General features: G+C 34.0%; 1 protein-coding gene across 1 annotated transcript; it reads left to right on the forward strand.

The window, feature by feature from the left end:
* Nucleotides 1-1,504: 1,504 nt before the first annotated feature.
* Nucleotides 1,505-25,258, forward strand: LOC105319766 (integrin alpha-4). Its single transcript, XM_066073096.1, has 20 exons — nucleotides 1,505-2,050; nucleotides 6,767-6,894; nucleotides 8,975-9,054; nucleotides 10,266-10,463; nucleotides 11,673-11,724; nucleotides 11,908-12,024; nucleotides 13,001-13,116; nucleotides 13,679-13,744; nucleotides 14,386-14,538; nucleotides 15,894-16,002; nucleotides 16,836-17,024; nucleotides 17,182-17,394; nucleotides 17,571-17,734; nucleotides 18,199-18,339; nucleotides 19,605-20,086; nucleotides 20,431-20,731; nucleotides 21,927-22,052; nucleotides 22,748-22,846; nucleotides 23,104-23,229; nucleotides 23,865-25,258. Exons 1-20 carry the CDS (start codon nucleotides 1,905-1,907, stop codon nucleotides 24,018-24,020), a joined length of 3,162 nt encoding a protein of 1,053 aa, XP_065929168.1. The 5' UTR covers nucleotides 1,505-1,904; the 3' UTR covers nucleotides 24,021-25,258.
* The last annotated feature ends 1,867 nt before the right edge of the window (nucleotides 25,259-27,125 follow it).

The following is a 27,125-nucleotide window of genomic DNA, read 5'->3' on the forward strand; positions in this document are numbered from 1 at the left end:
TCTTAATACTCCATACAAAGCTTTAGAGGTTTGTTCAGTTTTAGGTTTTTTCGTACTTTAACACTATGATATTTGAACTCATTCACAATTTCAAGAGGTACACTGTACATTTACTCAAGCATTAAATAATTGTATATCATATGCAGGTCGGGGTTGTTTTAAATAAATCGTTTATTTTCAAATAATTTTCAGATATTTGATAAGGACCATGTTGTGTACGTGACTTTGAAGGAATTTTTATCAAAAAGCGTCAATTACCCAGGGAGTCTAAATCTGGGAAGGGGGATGGTTCCTGTCCTCAAACAACTGTGGATTATGCCACCATTTCCGACGTCACAAAATTCAGCAAAACGTCGTATGCGAGACAACCCGAACAGACACACATACGTGTAACTTATTGATAGACAGAGTGACTTGCTCTTTGGTCTCACGAACCATCCCTTGAATTAAAATTAATACATATATGAAAGAAAGAGAAGTTCGTGTTTATACTTTGCCAATTATAGCAAGAATCTCACTTACATTTTAAGAATTACATATGAGAGAGAGAGAGAGAGAGAGAGAGAGAATGAGAGAATGAGAGAGAGATGCATGTATTATGTCATCATATAATAATTTAGATAGATTACACTGGCGTCGGAAGCAAATTGAAAGTGGGGAGGGGGGGCTAGACTAATCCTCAGAAACATTGAGAAAAAAGTAATTCCCAAAATCATGGAAATCCTAATCCGGGGGGGGGGGGGGGGGTATACCTATACTTCCAAAAGAAAAAAACCATACTTACCCAAATTTTTTTTTCAAAATCATGAAATTCCTAATCCGTGGGGGGGGGGGGGGGGGGGGGTCTAGTATGCTTCTGAATCCAACTTTTCAATCAATTTTTCAACTTTATCAAAGTAAATTTAGGAACAATAATGCTATGTTTCTAATGGTTAGGTATAACTTTGCAAAAAAAGTGGGGGGGGGGGGGGAGGGGGGCTAAGCCCCCCCAGCCCCCCGGTTCCGACGCCTATGGATTACCATGACAGTTTTCTTAGATCTACTTTTAGATACTGTACAATATCTAAGTTTACATCTTACCAATAAAACTATACATGTATTGTGTGTGATCGACCATGGAGAAACGATGCATGGTAATTTGGCGTTGTATAAAAATTCATTACAAACTTCCCGTTAGGTTTCTATGACGTCTAGTTTACATACCGTCTACACACATATGTACACACACAAAACTAAAACAAAACTCATTAAAAAAAAGTATAAAAAGGGGGGGGGGGATACAGACCCCCTTGTATCCCCCCCCCCAAAAAAAAACCCAAAAAAAAACCCCAACAAAACTTCAGCCAAGTTTATAAACATAATGAATCTGCAAATGGGCGGGTCAATGACATCAAATCTATAGTGGACCACTAACTACACAGTCATCTACTGGAGAAAGCTTTAGTCGGTAGCCAGCTTGGGGTAGAGTTTCACAGATACACGATCAACCTACAAAGCATCCTTGTTCACGGCTTAATACTGGCCCCCTGTTCAAAGCTAAAGGAAGCCAACACGGAAATTTAAAATCACAGTTACCTTTATAACTTGTCACTAATGAATTAGAACGAACGAAATGAATATTCTCTAACGTTAAAACAAAACAGCCCGTCATAGCGTTTGTACACAGGAAGGGTCACTTGTAATTGCTCGAGAAAAAAAGGATATCAATATATTTGAGTGGTATTGGATAACTTTAGGCTGTTATAGTGACTGGGTACTAACGTGTAATTACTAAGTAAGTATAACTTCTTAAGATGACACACACGGAAATTGACTGATGAGTATCCCGGATATTAGTACACTGCTATAGTCACTTTTTATTACTATAAGATATAGTTAGAGTACCTACAGAATAAGTGTTTGCGATGTTTGATTTGGTCAAACTGCTGATATTTGTCCCTTTCGGGTATGGATTTAACGTGGATGTAGAGAAAGCGATTGTTTACACGGGAACCCCGGGGTCGTACTATGGCGCCACGACTGAGATGTTGACAAACGTTGAAGGAAACTGGTAAGATATATATTGATTTGAAATTACGCTCTCTCTCTCTCTCTCTCTCTCTCTCTCTCTCTCTCTCTCTCTCTCTCTCTCTCTCTCTCTCTCTCGCATGTTCGGGTGGACAATAAATAGGCACGTTTCACTAGATAAGACAATGAAATTAGAATATAAACAAGCAAGAAAATATGGATGAAACGTGAGACCCTGATAAGTTCTCTCTTCCCCTCAACCTTCTCTGTCCCCCCCTCTCTCTCTCCCAAATGGTAAGGATGTAGTGATGTATTTGTAATGATGATAGATTTTTCTGTTTAATAAGTTGTGCTTTATATTTCTCTAATTCACTGAACCACAACAAAACAGTTTTACATGGATTACATGCAACTCAAAATTAAAACTTTTTTTTTCAAATATGTAAATGAAATAAACACAAGATCAACAAGATTAATTCAAAGTAATGCATTATACATCCTAACTGGAAGACATAATATTCCAGAAGATTTTTTTTTAAACAAAATACGGCGTCCATGTATGGAATTTACTTCATGTATCTCTATTTTGAACATGTCACTCAACTTTAAAAATTTTTAAGTATGTCTACCCAGGAGAATATTTTCATTTGACGTTGCAGTGAGAGGCTGTATCTTATCTTCACTGATGGTTTATATTATGTATGGCTATTTTGTAAGCACATAGTACATGTTTGTGTATGTTTTATCAGTTTCCGTATATAATGCTCTCTATACATACGTTTTAGGACCACAATGTGAACTAGTTTAATTCATATTTTATTATTAATGCATTTACGTCCCCTTTCCACTTTCTATAATCTCGTTTGAGAGCTATATACAACATGCATGCATGCATCAACGCTGGGATGTTTCCCTAATTCCCTTAAAGGAAGAGGCACCGGAACTCTGACATAGTTTGTTATCAGGGACGTGTTTTTTTTTTATCAATCTAGAGACATTGCTTTCATTAATTCATGTTTTTTTGTTGAGAGATTATAAACTGCGTCTAAAGTATATTGCGTTCACTTTAAGCAACTGACAGTCATTTTGTCACTTAAAAAAAATCTAAGCGGTAAAAAACCATGTATATGCTGAATTAAGTGTAATTTCCTGTTGCATCAAATAATACATGTATATAGAAATAATGATGATCAAATGAAAAAAAAGTACATTACTGCTATAGTTACACACAGTAATCTAACATTGTTAAATGTCAAATATAGTGTTCGAATGTAATATCAGTAAGCAATTCGGAATGTTGGACAGGGAAAAAATGGTGACGCATATTTTATATTGTTATTTAACTAATCGCTGACCAAACAAGACAGAATATGGCTTCTCATTTGCGTAGTTAGGAAATGCCTTTTGTTTTCAAATGTTTTATCGTGACATAATTTTATTAATTAAGTTTAATTTTTTTTTTTGGAGGGGGTGGGTGGGGTGGGGTACCGACTTAATGTAGAAATGAATTATGATATATTTAAAACTGTCGTCACAAAATTGGCAATCAAAACAGGTCAATATAATAAGCCGGAAAGACATAATAGACCGGCTCTTATTGTTCGAATCTTGCTGAAGACACGTGAATGGGTGTCAATTTACTTTAATCTGACGGGGATATGATGCTCAATCTTTGCAAGGAATATACATGTAATTATTTAATTAACCTTGGTATTTAAAAATAACACTATTAATCTTAAAAGATAATTGTTCAAAATGAGAAGAAAAAAATATGCCACATTGGTATGTTTATCTACTTAAGGATACGTTATTGATTTTTTGTTGTTGTGGGGGGGGGGGGGGGGAGGTTAAGAAACTTAATAAGGATATTAATGCACTGCTATTCAATTATCGTGATAACAAACACGTGCATGGTAAATGTTACAATTTTCCTTGCCCCCCCCCCCCCCCCAAAAAAAACAATTATTTTCATACCTCTATCAACCTCCAAAAATATTTTCATATGCTTATAAAGCTTAAAGATTTTTTTATGTAGTCGAAACTGGTCGAAAGAGAAAGTTTACAGGACAAGAAAAATATTGCATTACATTATACATTGTATTTCCTTCCTCTGCTTTATTAAAAAAGAATAACAAGGTTACAAAAACAAGGAAACAAAATTCACAGAAACAAAAAAAGAAATAAACAAGAGGTACACCCTCCCCCCCCCGCCCCAAGAGAGAGAGAGAGAGAGAGAGAGAGAGAGAGAGAGAGAGAGAGAGAGATTTTCCATGCCTGTAGTATGTCATCATATTATGATGGTGAGTCAGAGATTGTTTGATATATATTTTCCTGATCGGACGAAATATGATGCATTTATACATTCATCAACACAAATGGACATTTTATATCAAGGAAAACATGTACATATGCATGAAAGGTACTGCTCACCCTACAACAGATGAATAAGTTTAAAGTAGATATTACTATTATAATATATGTACATGTTAATGACGCACGAAGTTATACATTTATCCATTACGGAAACTATTCATAAACGTACATCTTCACTTTCAGTGAATCAATTCACGATTAAAGTCTTCCTTATTTAAAAAATGCTCCGTTATTGTAAAACACGTGTTGTCGATTTTGAAATGTAGCTACATTAAATAGCATATATTGTACTTAAATAACATGTTCAAAACTAAAATCTTAAACACTTGGTTTTTGTTTACCTTGATAATTTTGCTGTACCGAACATTAAAGCTATTAACACCCACACGCACAGAAAGAAAGCGACTTTTGTTTTTTTAATTATCGATTATTTTTTCTACATAATGTGAAAAAAACCAAACTCTCGATGATTTAGGAGGTTAGATGGTCGCTAAATTAACCATTTGATCTACCTCCTTATTCAGAGCAGTTACTCTTTTTTTCAAGGAGGTTTATATAACGTTAGTCTAAAAATGACCCTGATTTTTCAACCCTCTTAAAAGAGTACATGTATACTAGTAGATAAGAATTTTCGAATAGAAATACATGTAAAATACCCACCTTCACACAATCCACTCATGCATATCACTTAATGTTGTTCGTATACCATCGAAACTATACCAAATCTTGTTCTTTACATATACATATACATTCTTCTTGGGCGGGGTGGTGCACGGGTAAATAATGTTTTTCTTTTAACAATATTTTTAAGAATAACTATATCACTGTTTATCCATAAAACAGGCTATTTAACTAGACGAGCATCTTCATCAAATACATGCATAAGAAATAATGAGAAAGCTGTGGAATCATTAATATTCGTGGTGGCTCAATTTTCGTGAAATTCACGAGTTTCAATTGTATACAAATTATGAAGTTTTATCCATTATCCGGTTATTTTCTTCCAAAAAGTGTTAGTCCACAGATTTAGGTGCCTCTCAAACCTGTAAAAAAATGACGAAAATGCACGAACATTGTCCCGTCCAATAAAACTTAAATGGTTTCACAGTAAAAAGTGAGCGCGAATTCCAACGATTCAAAGTAACAATTTTTAGGCTAACTAAATGTTTACTCTCCACGAGAGCCGGAGTGCATCGTTAGCCCTTGGCTAGCGAAGAGGCAATAACTTTTGCCATCATGTTTTTGTCGTTAACAGCTTTAGGGTAACCAATGTTTTTTAATTTTTTCACGTTTTTTCCCCTCTCGTTTATCAATAACAAATGCTACAATGTCGTTGGTTTTTTCCCGGTTTTACAGTACTGAAGCAACTGTTATTATTATACTTTCATGTTAAATACTGAAATCTGATTGGTTTAGATGCAGTTGATAATCCGTTCTATTACCCTCAGCGTTAGCAACACACTTGGCAACGGGTAACACAACAAATTGTTACATGCGCGTAAATTATGCGCGTACGGTTCGCCGTAGAATTCACGTAAAAGCAGTAAAATTTTCTCTTATAAAAAGACATTTTCAGTATAATAAAATAAAAAGTGCCTGTTTGGCAGGATAACAGTTGAAATTGACACCCCTCGAAAACCATTGTCAACCTCCGCTTCGCGTCAGTTGACAATGGTTTTCTCGGGGTGTCAATTTCAACTGTTACCCTCCCAAACAGGCACTATTTATATATTATATATAGATGTTATCTTTTTAAGGTGTACTGCTCTCATATCTTTGTTTTCACACATTTTTACGGTAATTACTGCTGTTATATCTTTTGCTTCTTCAAAGTTTTACAGTTTTCAAAATGTATCATGTTTGTTGATTTTTTTTCAGCTTTACAGTAAAAAATATTATCATGCTGTTGTTTTTTTTTTCAGTTTTAAAGTGACAAATATAATCATTTTAGTTAATTTTTTTTCTTCAGTTTTACAGTTAAAAATGTTATCATGTTTGTTGGTATATTTTTAGTAGTACAGTAACAAATGTTTCTATGTTTTTTTTAATTTTACAGTTACAAATATTAATCATGTTGTTTCAGTTTTACAGTAACAAATGTTAATCATGTTTGTTGTTTCTTTTTTCAGTTTTACAGCAACAAATGCTACCATGTTTGTTTGTTTTTTTTTTTTTCAATTTTACAGTAACAAATATTAATAATGTTTTTTCGGTTTAAAATTTACAGTAGCAAGTGTTAATTATGTTATGTTATTCCACCAATTTTATAGTAATTACTGCTGTTATATGCTTTTCTTTTTCATATTTTTACAGTTTACAAATGTTATAATGTTTGATGCTTTTTTTCAGTTTAACAGTAACAAATTATTTTTTTGTTTTCCCTCAGGGTCCTTATCGGCGCTCCACGCCAGAACTACTCGGGGATCATCAAGCCTGGGGCCGTGTACCGCTGTCCTGTCTCCACCTCCTCTACGACACCACCGACCTGCTTAATGCTGCCGATCAGGGCTGCAGGTAGGTGGTCTATAAATTGCATGCTTATGTCATTTAGTGGCGACGGAAGCAAATTTAAAGCAGGGGGAGGGGGTCTAGACGATCAGAAATCTAAACAACCAAAAAAAAGAGTTCCTACCGGTTCCGACGCTATGCCATTGGGTTTAGGAGGAGCGGAGTGGATCGTAAACTTTTGGCTAGCGAATATGAGATAACGGGAATTTAAGGGTTGAAATAAAGAGCAACACCCTCTTTTAAAGGGAGATAATTAGGAATTTCTGAAAATTCAGTAGCCTTTAATTTTTTTTATCTAAAAAAACTGTTTTTGCGAAAAAAAGTTAAAACTTGTTTGGAAGCATCTCAGTTAGTATAGATTTAAAGTTGTTCAACTTATGATCTGTAGGTAAGAACGAAGGGGAAGGCTTCAATTGTAATTTAACATAGGAATATAAAGGGGGAAAATATACCTAGATCTGGCAAGAAAAGCTGAACCGTGTGTGGAAGCCATCCTCAAGTAGCATTGATTCATTTTGTTTAAAATCATGATCCCTGGGGGTACGAGGTTGGGGCAACAACGTAGGCGGGTAGGTGAGTCGATTTACACATTGGGATGTATAGAGGAACACTTTATACAAGTCTTTTAAGTACGGTAGATTCAAGTTTGTTCAAATCATGATCACCGGGGTAGGTTGGAGCCACAATGCAAGTTTTTCTTTTACATATGAATATAATGCGGAAAAATCTGAAATTCTCTCTCTCAATGCAGACACAACAGAAGAAGCTCAATGTCGAAGACAAGAATAAGGGGAGATCTTTTCAAACAAGATTTACTGTATTTAACGAGGCCGAGTACAGAACGAGTACGCACGCTTTCGCGCAGCGTTTCATTTGTATTGTGACGTCATCTTTTTGCTTTGTTGACGCCATGGCGTGATAGTTTCAACTGCAGATATTCAGCGAAATTTGTTGAAAATATCTCGTTTGATGCGTAAAATTGATATTTTATTGTGGAATAAACATTAATGTCTCAAAGTATAAGCTATATTTGGGCTCGGGTCGAAAACGTGAAGAGGGTTCAGCAAGCCTAGCCCTCTGTCACGTGTTCTTAACCCGCCTAAATATTGCTTAATTCATTTATTTCAAGACATTAACCATGTATTTTATATTAATGACCCTTAATATGTGATGTTATATATTTATTTATTACTTAAAAAATATGTCTGAATGTTTTAATAATACAATAAAGATCACCACTTCCGTCTTTGTCGAATAAAAAATAGTCATTATCTGACAAAATGGGAAATTGGGCATACAAAAAATAACTTTGATAAGACCCCTGGAACAAACCAGGAGGTAAAAGGTTTTTTTATTTGACCATTTGATGCCTTTTAGCAATAGTTTTAATATGTAGAACAGAAAAAGAAATCCCTAGGGTAGAAGTTTAAAAAATGTGCAGAATTGGTACATTTCAAGCAAAATCCCATAGGGTCCTATGTTAAAAATTAACAAACTTTGAGATGGCCCATTAAACAAACGGTGTGGTAAATGTCTTATTTTTTTATCTTAAAATAATAATTATATCAGTTGAAATTCTTGTCAAAAATTTCATTCAAAAATCTAGGGCAGAAAAAATTAAACCCGGCCTCGTTAAATTTCAAGTTATATTTTTGTATTTGGTACTTATATGGTTTTATACTGATTTGATCAGAGTTGCTCAGGTGAGCAATCTGGCCCTTGTGCCTCTTGTTTGTTTTGATTATGTATTTTTAAATACCACTGCTTCTGTATAATTATGCATGCACAATTTTGTTTATATCTTCTTTAATGTTCACTTCACTATTGCATCATTGATAAAATCTAAATCACTCATGTTGTTAACTGCCATCTGATTCACCGTATGCGGGTTATTTTCGCCCTTTAACACTTGCAAAAAGTTTCTCCCCATCTTGAATTGTGTTTAAGGATACTTAATATTAGACATTGAAAAAAGCCCAGTCTTAAATCGCCCACTGATAACGATGGCGAAAAAAATGGTTGAAAATTGAACGGGGGCGAGTACTAAGTAATTCCCTGTACACACTATATCTTTTTTTATCTTCAGAGAGCTCGGATCCTGCCATTCAGTCTGAAGAAAACCAGGGATTAGGATTAAACATGTTGATCACCAATAATTATCTCGTGGTTTGTACCCTTTTTTGACAAAAATTTCTTTACTTAAAAATGGATGATAGAGGTCATAATTTGCAAAAAGTAGGCAAAATTGGCATTGCAAAGCTCTCATGACATGCGAAAATATTAAAATATTACAAACATGAATTGATTATTTTGTTCAAAATAATTACTATTACAATTAAGTTAATGTGACTTCTTGCAATTGTAAATTTAATTAAATTTATTGGAGTTAACTTTTGATTTTACTTGTATAGGTTATTTGAATAACATTGTTTGTTTGTAACAGTATTTGATAACTTACTTTTTATACTGTTTTGTTAATTGATAATAATAATAACAACACGATTTATTTAGTAATGTACACGTAACTATTCGACAACATTTCTAGAACTTAACATAAAACAAAACCAGTTTTTGTTTTCACAACTAGTTCTTAAAAATGACTATATGAGGACTTGGAATATTAAACGATTCGACAGGCTTTAACAATAAAGTGTTTTGATAGCTAGTACTTCATAAATTAACTACTTTAGACTTTAACTACTAAGTGTTTTTGACAGCTAGTACTTCATACATTCATTTGACTACATAGGACATTAACTACCCAGTGTGTTTGACACTACATTTGTAATACTTCATAAATTGACTACTTCAGGCTTTGACTAAGTGTGTTTGACACTACATTTGTAATACTTTTACATTCATTTGGCTACATAGGACTACTCAATGTGTCTTACATAAGTTGATTACATAAGACTTCGACTACTCGGTGTTTCTAACAACTATAACTTCATAAATTGACAACAAAAGACTTTGATTAATCAATTTTTCTTACAGCTACAGTGTAGTACTTAATAAATTGACTACATAGGACTCTGACTTCTGAGTGATTCTTACTCCTAGTACTTCATGAATTGACTACATAGGTCTTTGACTACTCAGTATTTCTTGCAGATAGTACTTTAACATTTAATGTACTGTAAACCAATTTTTATTCGCGGCGACTTTATTCCGCGATTAACTACCAATAAACTGGTTCGCGACGACTAATGTTCGCGTCCAAGCCTTATCCAGACCTGTATTGTTATAAAAACTATAGACAAAGGGTTGGTTCGCGGCGATGAATATTCGCGAAGACATGACTATCGCTAATCTCGCAATAATTTCTCGCACGCGAATAAAAGTTGGTTTACAGTATCTTATCAAATTTTGATTGACAGGCGTGTTCTCCCTCATGGAAGCAGACAGTCACCAGCGACACTTATTACGCGTATGGAAAATGCAGTGACGTCCCTTTTGGCAGTATGAACACAAACAACAACAAGTTTTTCGCTGTTCCCTTTGGTCTCTTACAAACTGGGTCCAAAATATTCTATATGGTAGCAGAATTCGGGTTCAGTAGCGCCATTCGGTCAGGGGTAAGCATCGCCTTTTGTACATCTTTTACTGTAGACTTCTTATTTTTTGCGAATACTTATTTTTGCGTATATGATATTAAGTCGCTGTTTTGTATCAATTTTTTTTTACTATTACGTGTTTTATATAGCCAAAAAACTGAGATTTTAGAATATACCGAGGGAAGATTCTGTCGAATATACACGAAATTTAATTCCTCGCATATAATTAGGAATCTACATAATTATAAAAAGAGTGCTTTTTAGACCATATCAATATCCTGAGACGAAGAATTATATATTAAGGTATAGAAAAGTTTGTTTTTTTTAATTTTAGATGTAAACTATTTGGATTTTTTCTGGATCTTGATTAATCAATAGTTTAAGGCCAACCTGCATATATTGAAGCAGATGTTGTTTCAATTAATTGAGTTCGTTATAATTATGTCTTTTGGCTTGATGAAAACAAACAAAACCAAAAAACAAAATAGTATTTTTGCAAAGAAATACATTCATTACAAGTAAGTATTTTATCCAATAACAAAATCGCAATAAAAAGTCAAAAATTTATTCTGCAAAAATTGTGTCAGCAAAGGTGTATACTGTCTCAATTTTCGTGGAATTGGCGGGTACTTCTCATGAAAGAATTAACATCCTCCGCTAATTATTAATTAGGGTTATAAGTCATATTTCCTTTTTCTAGATATAAGAGATTACACGAAATTCCGTCTCGACAAACCTGTAAAATTTAAGCAATGCACGAAAATTGGTACTTTTTATTGATTCTACAGAAATATTTAATTATGTTAAACAAATATTTAATGCACCCATGATATGATTTTACATTTGTGGCTAATAAAAGTTTTAGATTTAGAAAATTAAGAATTAATATTTAAGTGCACTGATTTCCAACCGTCTTCGGTAGCCAAAGATTTACGATCCGCTTCTCTCCTCTTTAGTTGAGACAAGAGGAGCGGATCATAAACTCTTTTGCGAAGGCGATTTCCAGCAAATTTATAGCTTATCTTTGAAATTAAGCATAATGTAATCTGAATAAAATCTTGATTATAGAAAAACTTATTTATAATTAATTTGCAACAGAAAAAAGCATTCAATGTGTTAAAATAAAATTGCTTGAAAAATGTAGTTATAAGTTTGAAAAGCAAAATTTCTATCTGGTTTGTAAAACTATCGCCCAGTTTTGAGATATTTAATTGTATGTTTCTTTTTCAGTTTGGTGCCAATGGTATTGTGATGGGTACTCCAGTCGTATACGATTCAACAGGTATGTGTACCAAAGCCAAAAATATAGAATGGACTGTCAAAAACCGTACATTTCCTTGGTATCCTTACACAAAAAACTTACGATATTGGAACTTAAATTGATGGAAATACTAGAACGTGTCGTTATGTTAAAAGGCCGGAGAAGTTGTGCATGTCTCAGTACCTTGATTATTTTTTTTGACAGGCGGGTTCATTTACTACAAGGAAGGCAGCGTTGCTAATTTCTGGGACAAGTTCAATGTCCTAGAACACGGAAGCACCGATTCCTTGACAACTGTGTTCAGATCTGGTGCTTATTTAGGTAAACAATTCTTAATTACTAGTACTTTTATTCAATTCTGTGGTTTTATAAAATATTCGTTAAATATCAATTACTGTAAACGTATTACATTTGGCTGTGTATTCTATTTGGCGTTTTTGGCGGAAAACGCCGTCCGCTAAATCAAGTACACCGCCAAATGTAAAATACATATTATTAAGCACAGTAATAGGTACAATCAGAAATGCTCTAAATCAAATACACACTAACTTGTTATAAAATCATATTCCGCTAAATATCGTACACGCTAAATATAATACGTTTGCAGTATCCTGTATTCCGTCGTTGTGTTGATCTGCGAAATTAAATGTTTATTGAAAATAAAATACATGTATATAGAATAATTAATTGGATTCATAGGATCATTGACAAATAAAACGTGTCATTGAAACTGGGATTTTTACAAAGTTTACGAAAATTGATGCCCGCAAAAATTGATACAACCACTTTTTTTTAATTCATACGTTAGCATAAGAAATTGTAGTGCGGCCACCTATCTATTGCAACCACGTGTTACATAAACCAGAACTTATCTTCATATGATTACAGTACTGATTAAAATGATATAAATTTAAAGTTTATAAATACTTGTATAAAAAAAAAAACTGAGATGCATACGCTTGAAATAAGAATTTGGTGAATGCATAATATGGCAAACTTTTGATAACAATTAAAAAAATCCTTTAATGATGATATTGTTCGAAATATTATGTCCTACTGTAAATGTATAACATGCTGTGTATTCTATTTAGCGTTTTTGGCGGAAAACGCCGTCCGCTAAATCAAGTACACCGCCAAATGTAAAATATATAAGTACATTAATAGGTACAATCAGAAAGGCTCTAAATCAAATCCACACTAACTTGTTAAAAATCATATTCCGCTAAATATCGTACACGCTAAATATAATACATTTGCAGTATGTCCTATTTCATTATATTTCATTCACACGGAACAGGGTACTCCATTGGAGCTGGCGTGTTCGGACCGACCGTTAGGGAATCCCCCTCCTCGTACCCCATTGTTGTGATGGGGGCCCCAGGATTCTCCAACAATGACGGAACGGTAGGCGCGGTAAGTACAAAGCTTAATTAAGGAACGATTACCTTCCGACAAGGGAAATAACTCTCACACTGGAATAACGACAATTTGTTGGGTTATGTACTGTTCTGCACAACTAAGGTACAATTACCTTCCGACAAGGGAATAAACTCTCACTTTGGATTAACAACAATTTCTATTTTTATTTTTGGGGTGTTATTTACTGTTTTGAGTGCAACATTTAAGGTACAGTTCACCTCTGACAAGGGATATAACTCTAATTTTGGATTATGGATATTTCGTCCTGTCAAAATTTGTCGAGTCATATACTTATTCGAGGCGAATATGATGGAATAGCTACCTGTGGAAGATGATATTTACTGAAACCGTCGTATTTAGTTAAACAGGCTAATTTTGATCAATAAACATGTGAAAAAATTGCCTCCATCCTCCCATTATTAAAACCACCGATAAAGGTACCAACAATATTAGTTCCTTCAATTATGATACAGATAATTTTTACACGTCGTTCATTAAATGAAGACTGGTATGATTCATTCATTTTTATGATAATCTGGCTTTTGTTTTTCTTTAGATGGGAATATTTGAGAGAATTTCTTCAAAGGCTTTAAAGATGCAGAAAATGATTGCAGGCAAAGTGGTAAAAAAATATCAATTTATGCAGTTACTGTAAACCTATTTCATTGCTTGATCTAGATAAAAGTACATTATATGAACGATTATTTTAAAAATAAATTCTTAATAAATGACATTGGTGCAGTGGTGTTTAGTGTACAACAAAATAAATAATGAATCAGATATGTGAAACGCAGTCTACCTAACATACATGTATAACCAAATTGTAGTTTCAAAACTTAGATTCTTAATTGCTATACAAAAAGGTACAGGTCAATACAGTTGAAAAATGAATTGATTTTTATTCATTGATCAAAACGTGAGAGATGAAAAACTTCCAAAATTTTGCCTGTTGCAAGAGTTATATTTCTTATCCTTTCTTATATATTTATCGGTATATTTCGATTTGCCAGGCCCGGATCCTCAGATGAAAGCTTAAGGTAGCGATCGTTTCCGACAAAATTTACAAAACCTTATTATTATATATATTTTTTCTGCAATGTCGGTACTTTTTTACACGAATGAATCACCAAAGAAAGCATCTATCGTTTTTATGAAACTAACGTCATTCGAAATATATTTCCCGTCTCTTTTTCCATACCATTGAAACACACTGTACAGGCGGTAGATTTTTCCTTATCTAAGAAATTCCCCCTGTTTTGACAGATCGGTAGTGGCTTCGGACAGTCTTTAATTGTGGCGGACTTCAACAATGACAACAAAGATGACATAGCGGTCGGGGCCCCAATGGAAGGCGAGGACGAAATGAATAAAGTCGATGTCGGGGCCGTCTATATTTACTATGGAACGCTCGGATCAGTAAGAATATGCATGCGCCTTTTTCAGCATACTTGTACTGTAGATTCCTTATTTTACCCCAGTACTTAATTTTGCGATTCAACAGCTTTCCATCAAATCGCTAGAACATAAAATCGCGAATGCCAAATTTTTTATCTTAATTTCATGTAGTTTTCATATGTCAAAAAAATATATAAGCGAGATTTTAAAATTCGCGAGATGTGCTTCTCGCGATTTTAGGCGGATATTAATTCCTCGCGTTTATTTAGGAATCTGCAGTATACTTTGAATGTATTATATTGATCTTTGTATTCTATCGCGCTTTTCTGGCAGAAAGCAGCCCTTAATTTGCTATATTAAGTTTATTGCAGATTGCTTATTAGCATGCATTATAAAGATGTTTATGCATAATTTATATTATTCAGAAAATGTGCGAAATCCAATCTGCACCAACATATACTGAAAACGATTAAACCAAACTTGTATACGCCAGATCTAATACACATAATATACGATGTACGTCAACAGAATTCACAAATGTTTTATAATAAATTCTTAATCAATACCAGTTATGTTTGCCAATTGCATACTATTGCTAAATGTTGAAAATATCATTTAATCAAGTTTTGAAAATGAAATATCTCAGATAATTTTTGATGGTTTGTTAAGTATTATCTGACATTTTATGAATATATATTGATTTTAAGTGTGGGATTTAGTTTACCTTAATACATAATCAGAATACTGATGTATTGAAAGCAGGACCCTTTTAAAGTGTCATTTTAAAGACTGCCAATCTCTCTCTCATTGTGTAGTAAAGACTGGCAATCTGTCTGCATCTCTCTCTCTCTCTCTCTCTCTCTCTCTCTCTCTCTCTCTCTCTCTCTCTCTCTCACACACACACACACACACACACAAGTTTGTCCAGTAGAAAGACATCTACAGTGCAATAAATTTTAAAACAAGCGTAATGAAATTAACATGTGCTGTCGAATGGACGAACACCAAAGCTTTTTAAATTAAAGTGGTTCATAGAATTACATATACATTATTAGTATATGTGCCCAAAATGCATAGTCTTGATTGTAAAACACGAAATCAAAAAGATAAAAGCCTAGCTATTAAATTTTTTCGCAAACAGAAGACCCAAAAGATTTGTCAAAACATGTCTCTCTATGTAACTGGTATAGCTTAGGTTCTACTTTGACGCTGTTTTGCTTTTGTTTACTTACAGGAAGCTGGGCTGTTTAGAAAAACATTAACAATTAGCATGCGCAAAGCAAGGACTTTACTTTCAGCAAAGCCTGGCTAAAAAATAACTCTTTCGAGAGAGTTTTTGCGCAGTTCTTAAATACTGTTTGTTTTTCTGCTTGTAGGATTTTATCGATGCCAGTGCACAGCGCCTGCGCGGGTCCGGTGCAATATTAGGCAGGTTTGGACATAGCATTGCCTGCCCAGGAGACTTGAACAAAGATGGCTTTAAAGGTGAATCAAAATAAAGTTTCAAAAAAAAGAAGTATTCGATTTTTGCTAGAACCAGTGGATCATTAAATTGATGTTGTCTGTTCTCAAGATTCATTTTGAGTAAAACGTCTGTTTTCAAATAAAAAATAGTTTAACTAGATGCATGATGGTGCTTTAGTAGGGTAGTATACGATTGTCTGTAAATGTTATATCAGTCCTTTATATTATTTCAATCGAAATTAATAATTCAATCGATTCCAGAAATTTCAGCTAGAACCATCTAAAATGTATATAAATAACGACCGGATGTTGGATTTTGTAAAAGGGAGACGCTACGGATTGGCAAGGCGAGACAACTGCAATTCATTTATAATGTATAAACGAGCCAATCGCTATAGGTCATGATTTATTCATGTAAACAAGAAAAGTTAAATGAGTTGGCCCACGATGATCCGACGATGATCTACATGAAGTTTGCATGATGTTACTGTTCATTGTTCAACGCATGACTTGTCGCGAGGGTAAATATCTGGGCATGCGCGGATCTACAGGGGAAGGGGTCGGGGGAAAAGGATTAATAAAATCAGAGTAATAATTTAATTATCGAAAATATGACTCCGAGCCTCCGATTCCCATAGCAAATAAAGTTATCCACAGAGCCCCTTCGTAAAAATCTCTGGATTCGCGATTTAAAGGCTTAATATACGTATCTGCATAAATGTCGATCAGTTTGGATACAATTGATACTGTAATCATGACTGTAATGGTAAAATTTCTCTGTTATATAATAGGTTCAGAGGAGGAAACGTTAAATAAAATTGTAATTCTTTTAACTTCTTTTTGTTTCCTCACAGATTTGATAGTTGGAGCTCCCTATGAACAAGATAACAAAGGAGCCATCTACATCTTTAATGGCGGAGCCCCTCGGATGGAGACGATGTATTCCCAGCGAATACTTGCTGCTGATATAAATAGTGATCTTCGCGGCTTTGGGTTCTCGCTGAGCAAAAATACCATTGATGTAGATTCAAATACTTATACTGGTACAGTATAGCGGTTTTTTGCTTGCTTTTATAACTGATGATCATTCTTTTTTGTGAATTTAAATCGATTGCAAGCTACTAGACTTAAATGTATCGTGTAATTTTTGAAACATAATTTTGATGCACATATGTTGATTCTGATTCTTGAATTTCAAAGATACGTCTGTTGGATCTTTGCTGTCATCTCATGCGGTGGTATTTCGAACCCGATCCATTGTTACCATTACTTCAATTCCAATTTTGAACCCGACCGTTATGCCTTTCAACTCAACAGGATTGGCCTGTAGAGGAAACAGTGATAATTTTAATCCATGCACATCGGTCGAAGTCTGCTTCAATTATACCGGAGATGGACTGACAAACGGAATTTGTAAGAACTTTTAAAAATGACTGATATTTCAATATTTCTAGCATAACCTCATGAATATCAATTTTATGTCATCTAACAAAAAAGGGTCCTCTTTATGTTGATGTTAATGAAAAGACTTCAAATCATGGCATTTTTATTAAAACGAGTTAAAATTTTTGCAATGTTTTTTTTTCTAGATATTGATTATACTTTAACCTCTGACCCGGAAACTAGTGACATCAAGGAAAGACGCTTCACATTCTATCAAAATAACGTAACCCAGGGAACAGTGTATACCAAAACACAGCTATTCATTGCAAGCGGAGAAACAAAGTGTGAAAGCCTTCACGCAAGAATAGCGGTAGTTATTTTTCCTTTTTTTACACAGAAAACAATTTGATTTGGAAAGAAGACATAATAACTCAAAACTGTATTTAGTAATCAGTCAAATTACGAATGAATTTCATTATTTGATTAGCTATGTAAACTTTATGTAATTATGTAGTTTTCACGATTATACATGTAGTCACATGTACTTACATAGTAATTGATTAAGGTTGTGATTCAAGCAGCAATACGTGTAACTATATGTTTAAAATCTATATGTAAAAAGTGAAATTATATACTATTAAAAAGGCTTAAATATCTGAGACGATTAATTATTCATGAACTAACCAATATCTTTGCCTTAGCAATTTGAATGAGAATTCACTTACATAAAAACTAATCTCCATTGTTTATCAGAAATTCAATTCAATCATGAAGCCACTACACAACTTTCACAATGTTCTAGAAACGACGTCAGTTCATAATTCTGATTTGTAGATGACAGACAGAAAATTTTTCGCGCGCGTCAACGACGACCCACGATTCGAGGTGACCTACAAAATCAGTAACGAATCGGCGGGAAACGAGGTACGACCTATCTTAGACAAGGACAAAGCCTCGGAAATATCCAACGTCACGGTAAGATACTGCGTAACGACTCTGTAATACACCACGCACGTAGCATCAGAGGAGGGGGGCACCCCGAATTTTTCTCGCAGCAAACATTTTTCTTAAATGGACTATATAAAAAAGGAAAATTGGAAATTTATATAGGTATAGTACGCTCTTTTTTTACTTTGCTTGTCAAGATTTTTTGTTGAGTCTGCCCATCCCCTAACTTTAAAAAAACCCCAATGCTACATGCCAATACTCAATTAGTCAAACCTTTACATCTCCAACTCCACTGAACCGAGATATAAATCTCGACCTATACAAGGTTTTGAGATTCGAGGTGAAAAAACTACATTAAAACAAGTGGTCAGAACCTCCAAATTACTTTGTCATTTCCATACTATTCTCGAAATCGGTTTTCAACAAACAAAGTTCAAATGTAACTTACACAGACTGAAATATTGCTGCAGCTCTGTATCTTTACGAGGAAATCCAGGTTGATATGCTTTTTTCGGAGTACATGTATAAGTCTGGGAAAAGTAAATAAAGGATATTAGTTGCAATGCATTTGTATCTTATGTTTTGTATATGTGTTTCCAGAGATTTATCAGTCTAGAAAAAAACCCGGCCTTTCGTGCGCCGTAAATCGCAACTTTATTTAGAACGCGAGGAACTATAACTCTCAGTCAAGTCAACTTAAATTTTCCCTTTTGGTCACAAAATCTGCCGCTAACAAAAAACGGTTATGTAATAATCTTTTATGTCATGATATTTTATCAATTATACGTGTTGAGTCATTTGAATGACTTTTGATTCATTACAAAGTTTAATGTAATATCGTAACTTTTTTAACAACAGCTGCATTTGAAGACGAGAACTGAAATAGACCTTGCTTATAGCTTGAGTTCACTATAAACGGTTTCGCAATAGCCGAATTTTACTGTAGCAAATATTTTGGTGAACCAACAGGTGGGACTTTTGTGTTCGTGTCCAGTTCTTAAGCCGTTGCTCACAACTAACTAATGTTTTGTATAACAATATTAGTCACTAAAGCGTAAAATTATTGATATTCAAAATCCTGTTTTTAAATGATTGACACTTTTTAACTTTCACTGATTCACCCCTAGCTCTTCCACACCTTATTTGTTTCAAATTTATCGGAGCTGATATTTCAATGTAGATCTAAGTAATAATAATCTGAATAGTGATGTAAAAAAATATATATTTTTATATCACAGTACACGTTACATTTCAGTTGAATGCATTATATAATTATAAGATCAATTTTATAGGGCAGGTTTCTGACCGAATGTACTCCCACCTGTAAACCGGATCTGATGATAACAGGAGCTGCACTGACGTCATTGGTCCAAGTGGGGAAAACCCAGGAACTGGAAGTACAGATCCTCGTCATCAACATCGCCGACCCCGCTTATGGCGCCTCCATTGTGTTTAACAATTCCATTGGCGCGATCTTCAGTAGCTACGCGGTTCTGTTGGAGCAAGGGTCAGAGCGTATGACATGCGCCAAGGAAGGCGATGGCGCCCGCTGCACGTTCGACAAGAATCCGCTGTTTCCACAGGTTAGAGGTCTGGTGAATGTACGTTTTGATGTTTCATCACTACAGCTGCTCAGAGGGGTGGCGCTGCAGAGTCTTCCGGCGGTAGCGGAAGTTTTTGCTGTAGCGGAAGTGGCGGGTGATGTGGATACCTCTAATAACGTTGCACGGATGAATACAAATTTACAATTGGAAGCATCCATTGAGATGGCAGGGTAAGTTTACCATTCAGTTAACAGGGTAACATAACCATTCAGTTAATTTAGGGTAATTCAATCATTCACTTTATATATTATAGTAAGTCGTCTCCTCAGATTTTAAAGATGATTCTTCTTAAAAGGGCGTAACAAATTATGGTTTGACAATTTTCTTTCATTTTGCGTGTTTCTGTATTTATAAGGGTATAAATTCAACAGTTTTGAAAACACTTAGGAATTTCAGATGTACAGCAAATATTTAATTTTCAAACACAGAAAACTTCAGCGAAGTTCTTGTGTCAAATGGTGATTTAAATTTGGGTACATTTTTCCTCATCAAAGAAAAAATTTCATTGTTGCAGGTCTTCCTCGCCTGACCAAGTGAGAATCTCGGAAGGGGGGAAGTCGAGGCTGACTCTGAGTCAGGCCTACTCCATTGTCAACTCTGGGCCGAGTCCACTACCTCTAATGAAAACATCTTTCTCCATCCCAGTGATGTATAAGGATAAACTAATAATAGAGAGGTCCCAGCTGGAATTGAGCGCACTCTCGCCCTCCATTAATTGTAGCATGATAAGTTTCCCTTCATCAGAATCTGTGACGTCATCACCGGGCGTCGTCATCAACCCGAGCGTGATTATTACCGAAAGTAACGTTCCTTTGGTGAGTAGTTTCTACCAAACAGCAAGTAGATCCAGGTTTTTCTTACTCATAAAACAAGTTGCTGTCCTTTAAAAAAGGACTACAATACGTGGACCATTTGCAGGTGTTTCCAACGAAAACGTGAAAGCCTTAAGATTATCAGAGATTCCACCGACTCTAGCCCTCTGCTTTTAACCACTAAATTTGTACGTTGTATTACGTATACATTTATGTATAGCCCTGACTTTTTATCGCAGAATTTAAAGGGTTCATACTTCTAAAATAATTATGATGTATCTATGAATGAAGTTTGCATGTATAGTATCATGCATTCGGTGAATTCTACTATTTGCGCACACATTACGATTCGCACTACTTTGTCAACTATGCAGTGACAGCTTTGTGTAAATTAAAAATTTCATATTTTGATGTATTTTTCTTGAGATTGAAATTTTTATGCAGGGACATAATTATTCAATCATACTTAAATGCTTTAAAAAATTTAATCGAGAAGTACTCTAGCCTCGCCTACTATAAAAGTAAAGTTAAGTTACATGACTGTGTTTTCGGAAAACCAACAAAACATTGCAAATTATGCTAATTGATGCATGTTGTAGTTTCGGCATAACATTAACTTATTTCATAATATTGATAGTTCATATCACATGCCAGTCATTTCTTTACAAGGAATACTTTGTTTCTGTACTGTTTACCGACAACATTACAATTACAACGCCTTTGAACTTATGAACACATATGGCACGGAATCCCGATCCCGATTCAGATAAACGTGTGCTAACCTGGTTCCCTGAGCTACCCATTACGCACAGGAACCAGGCTTATATATTTTCTGCGTGGACCTCAGGGTCCACGGAATAATGATTTTGAAAATATTTTTTGCTTTTGGTATCTTATTTTCCGTAAGCTTCATTTCGACTTTTACTTTCAATGAAGACAAGCATGAATATAAACCCGAATAATTGTAATCGATTTTCGTCGCGTAAGTTTATCCCAAAATGACGTAAAGAAGGAGTGGTGTAAAGTTGTCATAGAAACCTACCAACGAAATACATCGGGGTTTTTTCTTTTCCTTTTAGAAACCTACATAATACATTCGATGATTTTTGTCTCCGTTTTGAAGCCTACGTAATACATTTTATATTTGTTCCCGATTTAGGAGATTCCATTTTAATGTATAGTTTGTGGTTTGTTTTAGGGTTGTGGGGTGTCTGGTGTTGGCTGTGCTGTGTATGAATGTCTGATGACCGACCTGGAGGTCGATTTTCAAGCCATCGTCATCCAGGCAAACATCACCGAGGAAAACCTCCCAGATATACCCGCGGTACACACCATTTCAGTTCAAAACTCAAAGAGAGGCAATTAAAAATTAAGGCGGCTGGGTTGTCATCAAATTAACCATCAGATCTTCCTGAGAAAATTTTCAGATATGATGCATTTAATTATAAACTATCATTAGTGCAGCAAATATCCAAATAATTTAGAATAAAAATTTTGAATTTTTGCTACCTTGTGTATATCTTTCTACAGAGCTCTTCTTTTTTGGAGATTATTATAGTCTTAAAATGGCCACGACCATCCAGCCACCTTAATGTCATGAAATTTCATCAGTTTCACGAAATTTACCATGATTATTGATTTGCAAAATAGTCTTTAAGAAAATAGCAAAAAATAAAAACAGTTCTTAGACTAATGTATTTTGCATTTTTTCAGACAAAATGACATGTTTTAAGTTGTGATTTTTAGTATTTCTGAGTATTAAATGAAAATTCAATATGAATGGGTACAATTATAGGTGATATTGCTAAAAAAAATTTCTCTCGAAAAACAAGACTTAGTCACGATTTTAAGCGCAGTAGCCATTTAGTTTGGTTGACTGTTAAAAATATCAACATTAAGTATTGTATACATTAAAATCAATTAAAATGAAAGAAATGATAAACATAATTAACGCCATCATGGTTATTTGATTTGAATGCTCTGAGTATGTTATATAAATGTGATGCATTTCTTTTTTAGGGTACCACCCAGATCCAGTACTACACAACAGGAATACTTTATCCAAGCAAAAAATTACCAATTCCACTCAATATAAAGCCCTCTAATGTCACCTACTCTGTAAGTAAAGCAATGATGTCGAACACGTAGGCATGTTTTACCTCTATGGTAAAAAGAACTAGCAAAAAGCAAAATACCGTCCTTTTGACTTGTTTTGCATTTAAATATTATGAGACTCCGTACTTCGTGTAACATAATAACATTGTATGCGCTCTAAGAGAGATGAATTAACTTTGAACTTGAGTCTTAACTTTGAACTTCGAATTGCAATTGTTCTGTCATTTGAATGACCACGTTCGATAACTCTGTTATAACAGGCGGTCCTTCCAATTTTCCCAAACAACATTCTTACACCGGCTGTGCCGTTGAATCTTTTGCCCCTGATTGTCGGTCTGTCTGTCGGTGTCCTCCTGATGGTGCTATTGGCAATCGCACTCTGGAAGGTACGTTGGGTTTATATATAAAAGAGGCTGGGTGGTCAATAGATAACCATCAGATCTACATATTGTTTGATATGGCAAATGAAAAATTATATACATGTATTTTCACTTTAAATTTGAATATTTTCCTATAAATTGATACAGAGAACAACTTCTTAAGGAGATCAATATACATGTAGTAAAAAAATGGCCACGTTTATACAATCCTCTCAATTTGTGTTCTCAAGTATATTAAGCGTTTTTGTTCAGATTTCTTAAATTTGCGTTGGCCAATTTTTAAGGATATTAAAAACAAACGGTTCTTCTACGGCTTATTTGTTAAATATTAGAACCATTTTCATCAGAAATTCTTCTAATTATTCAAGAAAGATAAACAAAATACAGTATAGCAGTGTTTTTCGGTTTTTGAAATTTATTCGTTACTGTCGAATTAACGTAAAAAAGAAATATGGCTGATGAAATCGCGACTCGCCTCGTTTTGAAGCTGGTGTGTATACACAATATCTTCGCCAAATCTAATCGGATTGTTTTTTTCTGAAAAGTGTAGCTGAAGGTACACAAAATCACAAACAAATTTTCCGAAATCTAATAATTTCGGATTGTTCAATAAAGGGTTTATTTGGTGTGTGTCATTTCAGTTGGGTTTCTTCAGACGTAAGAAGAGAGAAGAATTGAACCAGTACAAGAGGAAAAGTTACGCCCACGCGAGGCAGAGCCGGGCCCTGACACGAGCCAGCCGCGACCTGGACGCCGAGGACAGAAAAATACTATCACAGTACACACAAATGAACTAGTTCTATCAATGAACCCAAATCTGTACATTTATTCTATATATTCTTTTGAATACAATGCGGTTATTTATGAAAATAGATTTTTTAGCAAGATACATGTACTTACGAAATTGATGATTCAGAACTTGATTTATCATATCAATTTATCTTAATCCGTAATTATAATATCTTAAATACAAAGTAAGTACGTTTTTTTCTAAGATAAAACATTTCTGTGAGCACTTTTAACCAATGTGATAAAATCCAAATCCATATGGAGCATTTTGTGGACGATACAAATTAAGATATGAATGCTGTTATAAAATTCAATACTGTGATAAATCTAATATTCTTTGCTAGGTGAATGTATTTTGTATTTATTAATAAACTTTATTGCATTATTGACCGACTGAGAGATAATTGGACATTATGATAAAACATATAATATTTTTTTAAAATCCGTTATGATATCATTATTATAATAATTTATTATACTTTTTTATCCGAACATTTTAAAAATGTTGATATTTTCACGCGTTGTTATTTACGCAAGCGAATTCATGTATTGTTATTTGTAAGATGAATGGAATATATGTTTTCTATATATTTTGTAACTGTGCAATAGATATGTATTTTACCATTAATTTACAGTAAGCTATCTGTAGTTCATTATTGATACTGCATTATATCTAACTCGACTCATGAATTTTCAGACAATTGCAGACGTTCTGTATCATATTACGTCACTTCTGCATTGCTGCATCTTAACTCTGATTTTTACTAATCAATGAACTCTAAATCATGAACACAGACTCCATGTAATAATGTGATTCTACCTAAACTCACGTAATACAGGGACACGTGGCTAGAATTTAAATAAAATCTTGAACAATTTTGGTCAGTTTTTGGTATTATTAAGTCAGTTTAAGAAATGTTTCCATTTTGGTCCACCTACATGTATGTACAAGATGACCGTGCATCTTTCTGAAGTATACATATGTAGTAACATAGGATAGTAGGCATTCTGGATAAGATATTTTTAAACAGTTAAATTATCTTTATTGTTGATGTATTCTGTATGACATTAGATAAAGTTCATTACTAGATTGTTGTCAGTTCTTAAAATAGCGTTTCTAAAAATGTACAATACTCAGTGACAGTCAAAACGAGAAGTAAACAAAGCTGTAAGAATGTAAGACCTGTATGCTCCAACGGGTATTTTTGTGGTTGAAAGTGATGGTAGAATAAAAATACAACCATTCTATTGTGTTGCTATTTTATAGTGTATATATATTTATGTAAGTGTATGTCGTGAATTAAAGCAGAGTGATACATGATCTGCACGTAATACAAGTAATTCACATCGAAGACTTTGAATTTTATTGCATTTGTAACATTGGACAGGTGTGTATGTTAATATTTATATCTTTTGTTGCTTGATATAAGTACTACAGTGTAATTGGTCATTTAGGCAATCGTATAAGCATTCTATTGTAGTAAAAATTAAATTCTAATTGAAAATACACTCATTGCAATTCGAATCACTTGAACCTTTTTGATTTTATGAGGAAGTATCTATTTCATTGAATCCGAGTAATGTCTTTTAAGAGAGACTGTTAACTTAATGTACACGTAAGATAAGGATTCCTGATATTGTACTTTGCTTCTTTTCATTTTGTTGATGAAATGATCCAATATAGTACACGACAGTGTAAAAGACTTTTTCTCCGCTTAAAGTATTAAATATTGCGCGCGTTTCTATTTTCTTATGTGGAATGCGTATAATACATGCATGTTTCGGGTATTAATGACTGGTTACTAAATTTAAAAACTGTTCTTGCAGACTACTACTTAATATCTTTACTTATATCCGTTTGTACTTATGTTCATAATATGAAAATGTCTTGCTGATTTAAATCAGTGAAAAATTCTCAACAAACATTTATAACTTTACAGTTAAAAAGTCAATTAACCATCTAAATTATGTTATGATAACATGTCAGTTGTATGTAACATTCAATTCATTTTCATTGTAAACAATCAGATTTATATTATCGTCTTCTTTATTATCTTTGTAACTTATTAAATCATATTTCAAACATTTGACCTCTTATACATGTACTATAACTATTCTATATAAATTGATTTTGGTGGGGGAAGCTACACAACATTATTCGATCATTTAAGAAAAACTGTTTTCACGACAATCCGCTGGACTGAATGCGTGAAAAAAAAATGTCCATGTTTGCTAGACTAGTGCCCATTCGTAGCTTTCAAAAAGTACAGGGAAAAGACATTCTTGTCCAAAATGAAGATAGATACAGTGCGGGACTGATGTCGGACTACTGACCGAGTACCGAGAAGACCGTGCGAGTTTAAATAAAGTGACATACATGTACTTTAAAGAGGTTCGTTCCTCTGTTTTTGGGTAGCCATTTTAGGTCACCTCTGTTTTGGAAATAATGCATGGTCACGATTTTAGTCAAAAATTATTTTTTGTATATTAATGTTTACAATGCTTCAGTAACTTAAGCAATTCTAATACGCAACAACAATTTTGGTGTCTTTTGTTGAGTTATAGGCGATTTGCAGTGCTTACAATTCTTTACTATGTAAACAAAGATTTTGTTTACATTTTGAATGCTGAAGTATAAATTCTAGTTTTAGACCTTAAATGAATGCGCGAAACATTAGGGGCTGTTTATTCATGCTGTAAATGAATAAGAAAATAGACAAATCAGCCGGAACAGATTGTATATTGAACCTATGTAAACAAAAAAACAGGGCACGAGCGTTGTTTATATGACAAAGAATTGTGAGGCCTGTTTCTTGCTTATAACTCTAAGACTGACTCTCAAATTTCATTTGATCATTAGAAATGCATTCCTAAAGTATTGTAAATTATAAAAACAAAAATAGAATTAGCCCAAAATCGTGATCGTTTTCGCCCCTGTAAATAATTTTCATCCTTTTGCACTTTTAAACAGTTTTTCGCTTGAATTCGACCAGACATCGTAGTGTTGAAAGAGAGTTTGGATTTCGCTCAGTCTTAAATTCTTGAAATAGGCGGAAAGAAAACGGGGCAAATATTTCCCTGTATACAGGAAATTAGAAATCATAAATGGACAA

The sequence above is a fragment of the Magallana gigas genome, chromosome 10 (genome assembly GCF_963853765.1).
Source record: "Magallana gigas chromosome 10, xbMagGiga1.1, whole genome shotgun sequence".
Taxonomy (NCBI): domain Eukaryota; kingdom Metazoa; phylum Mollusca; class Bivalvia; order Ostreida; family Ostreidae; genus Magallana; species Magallana gigas.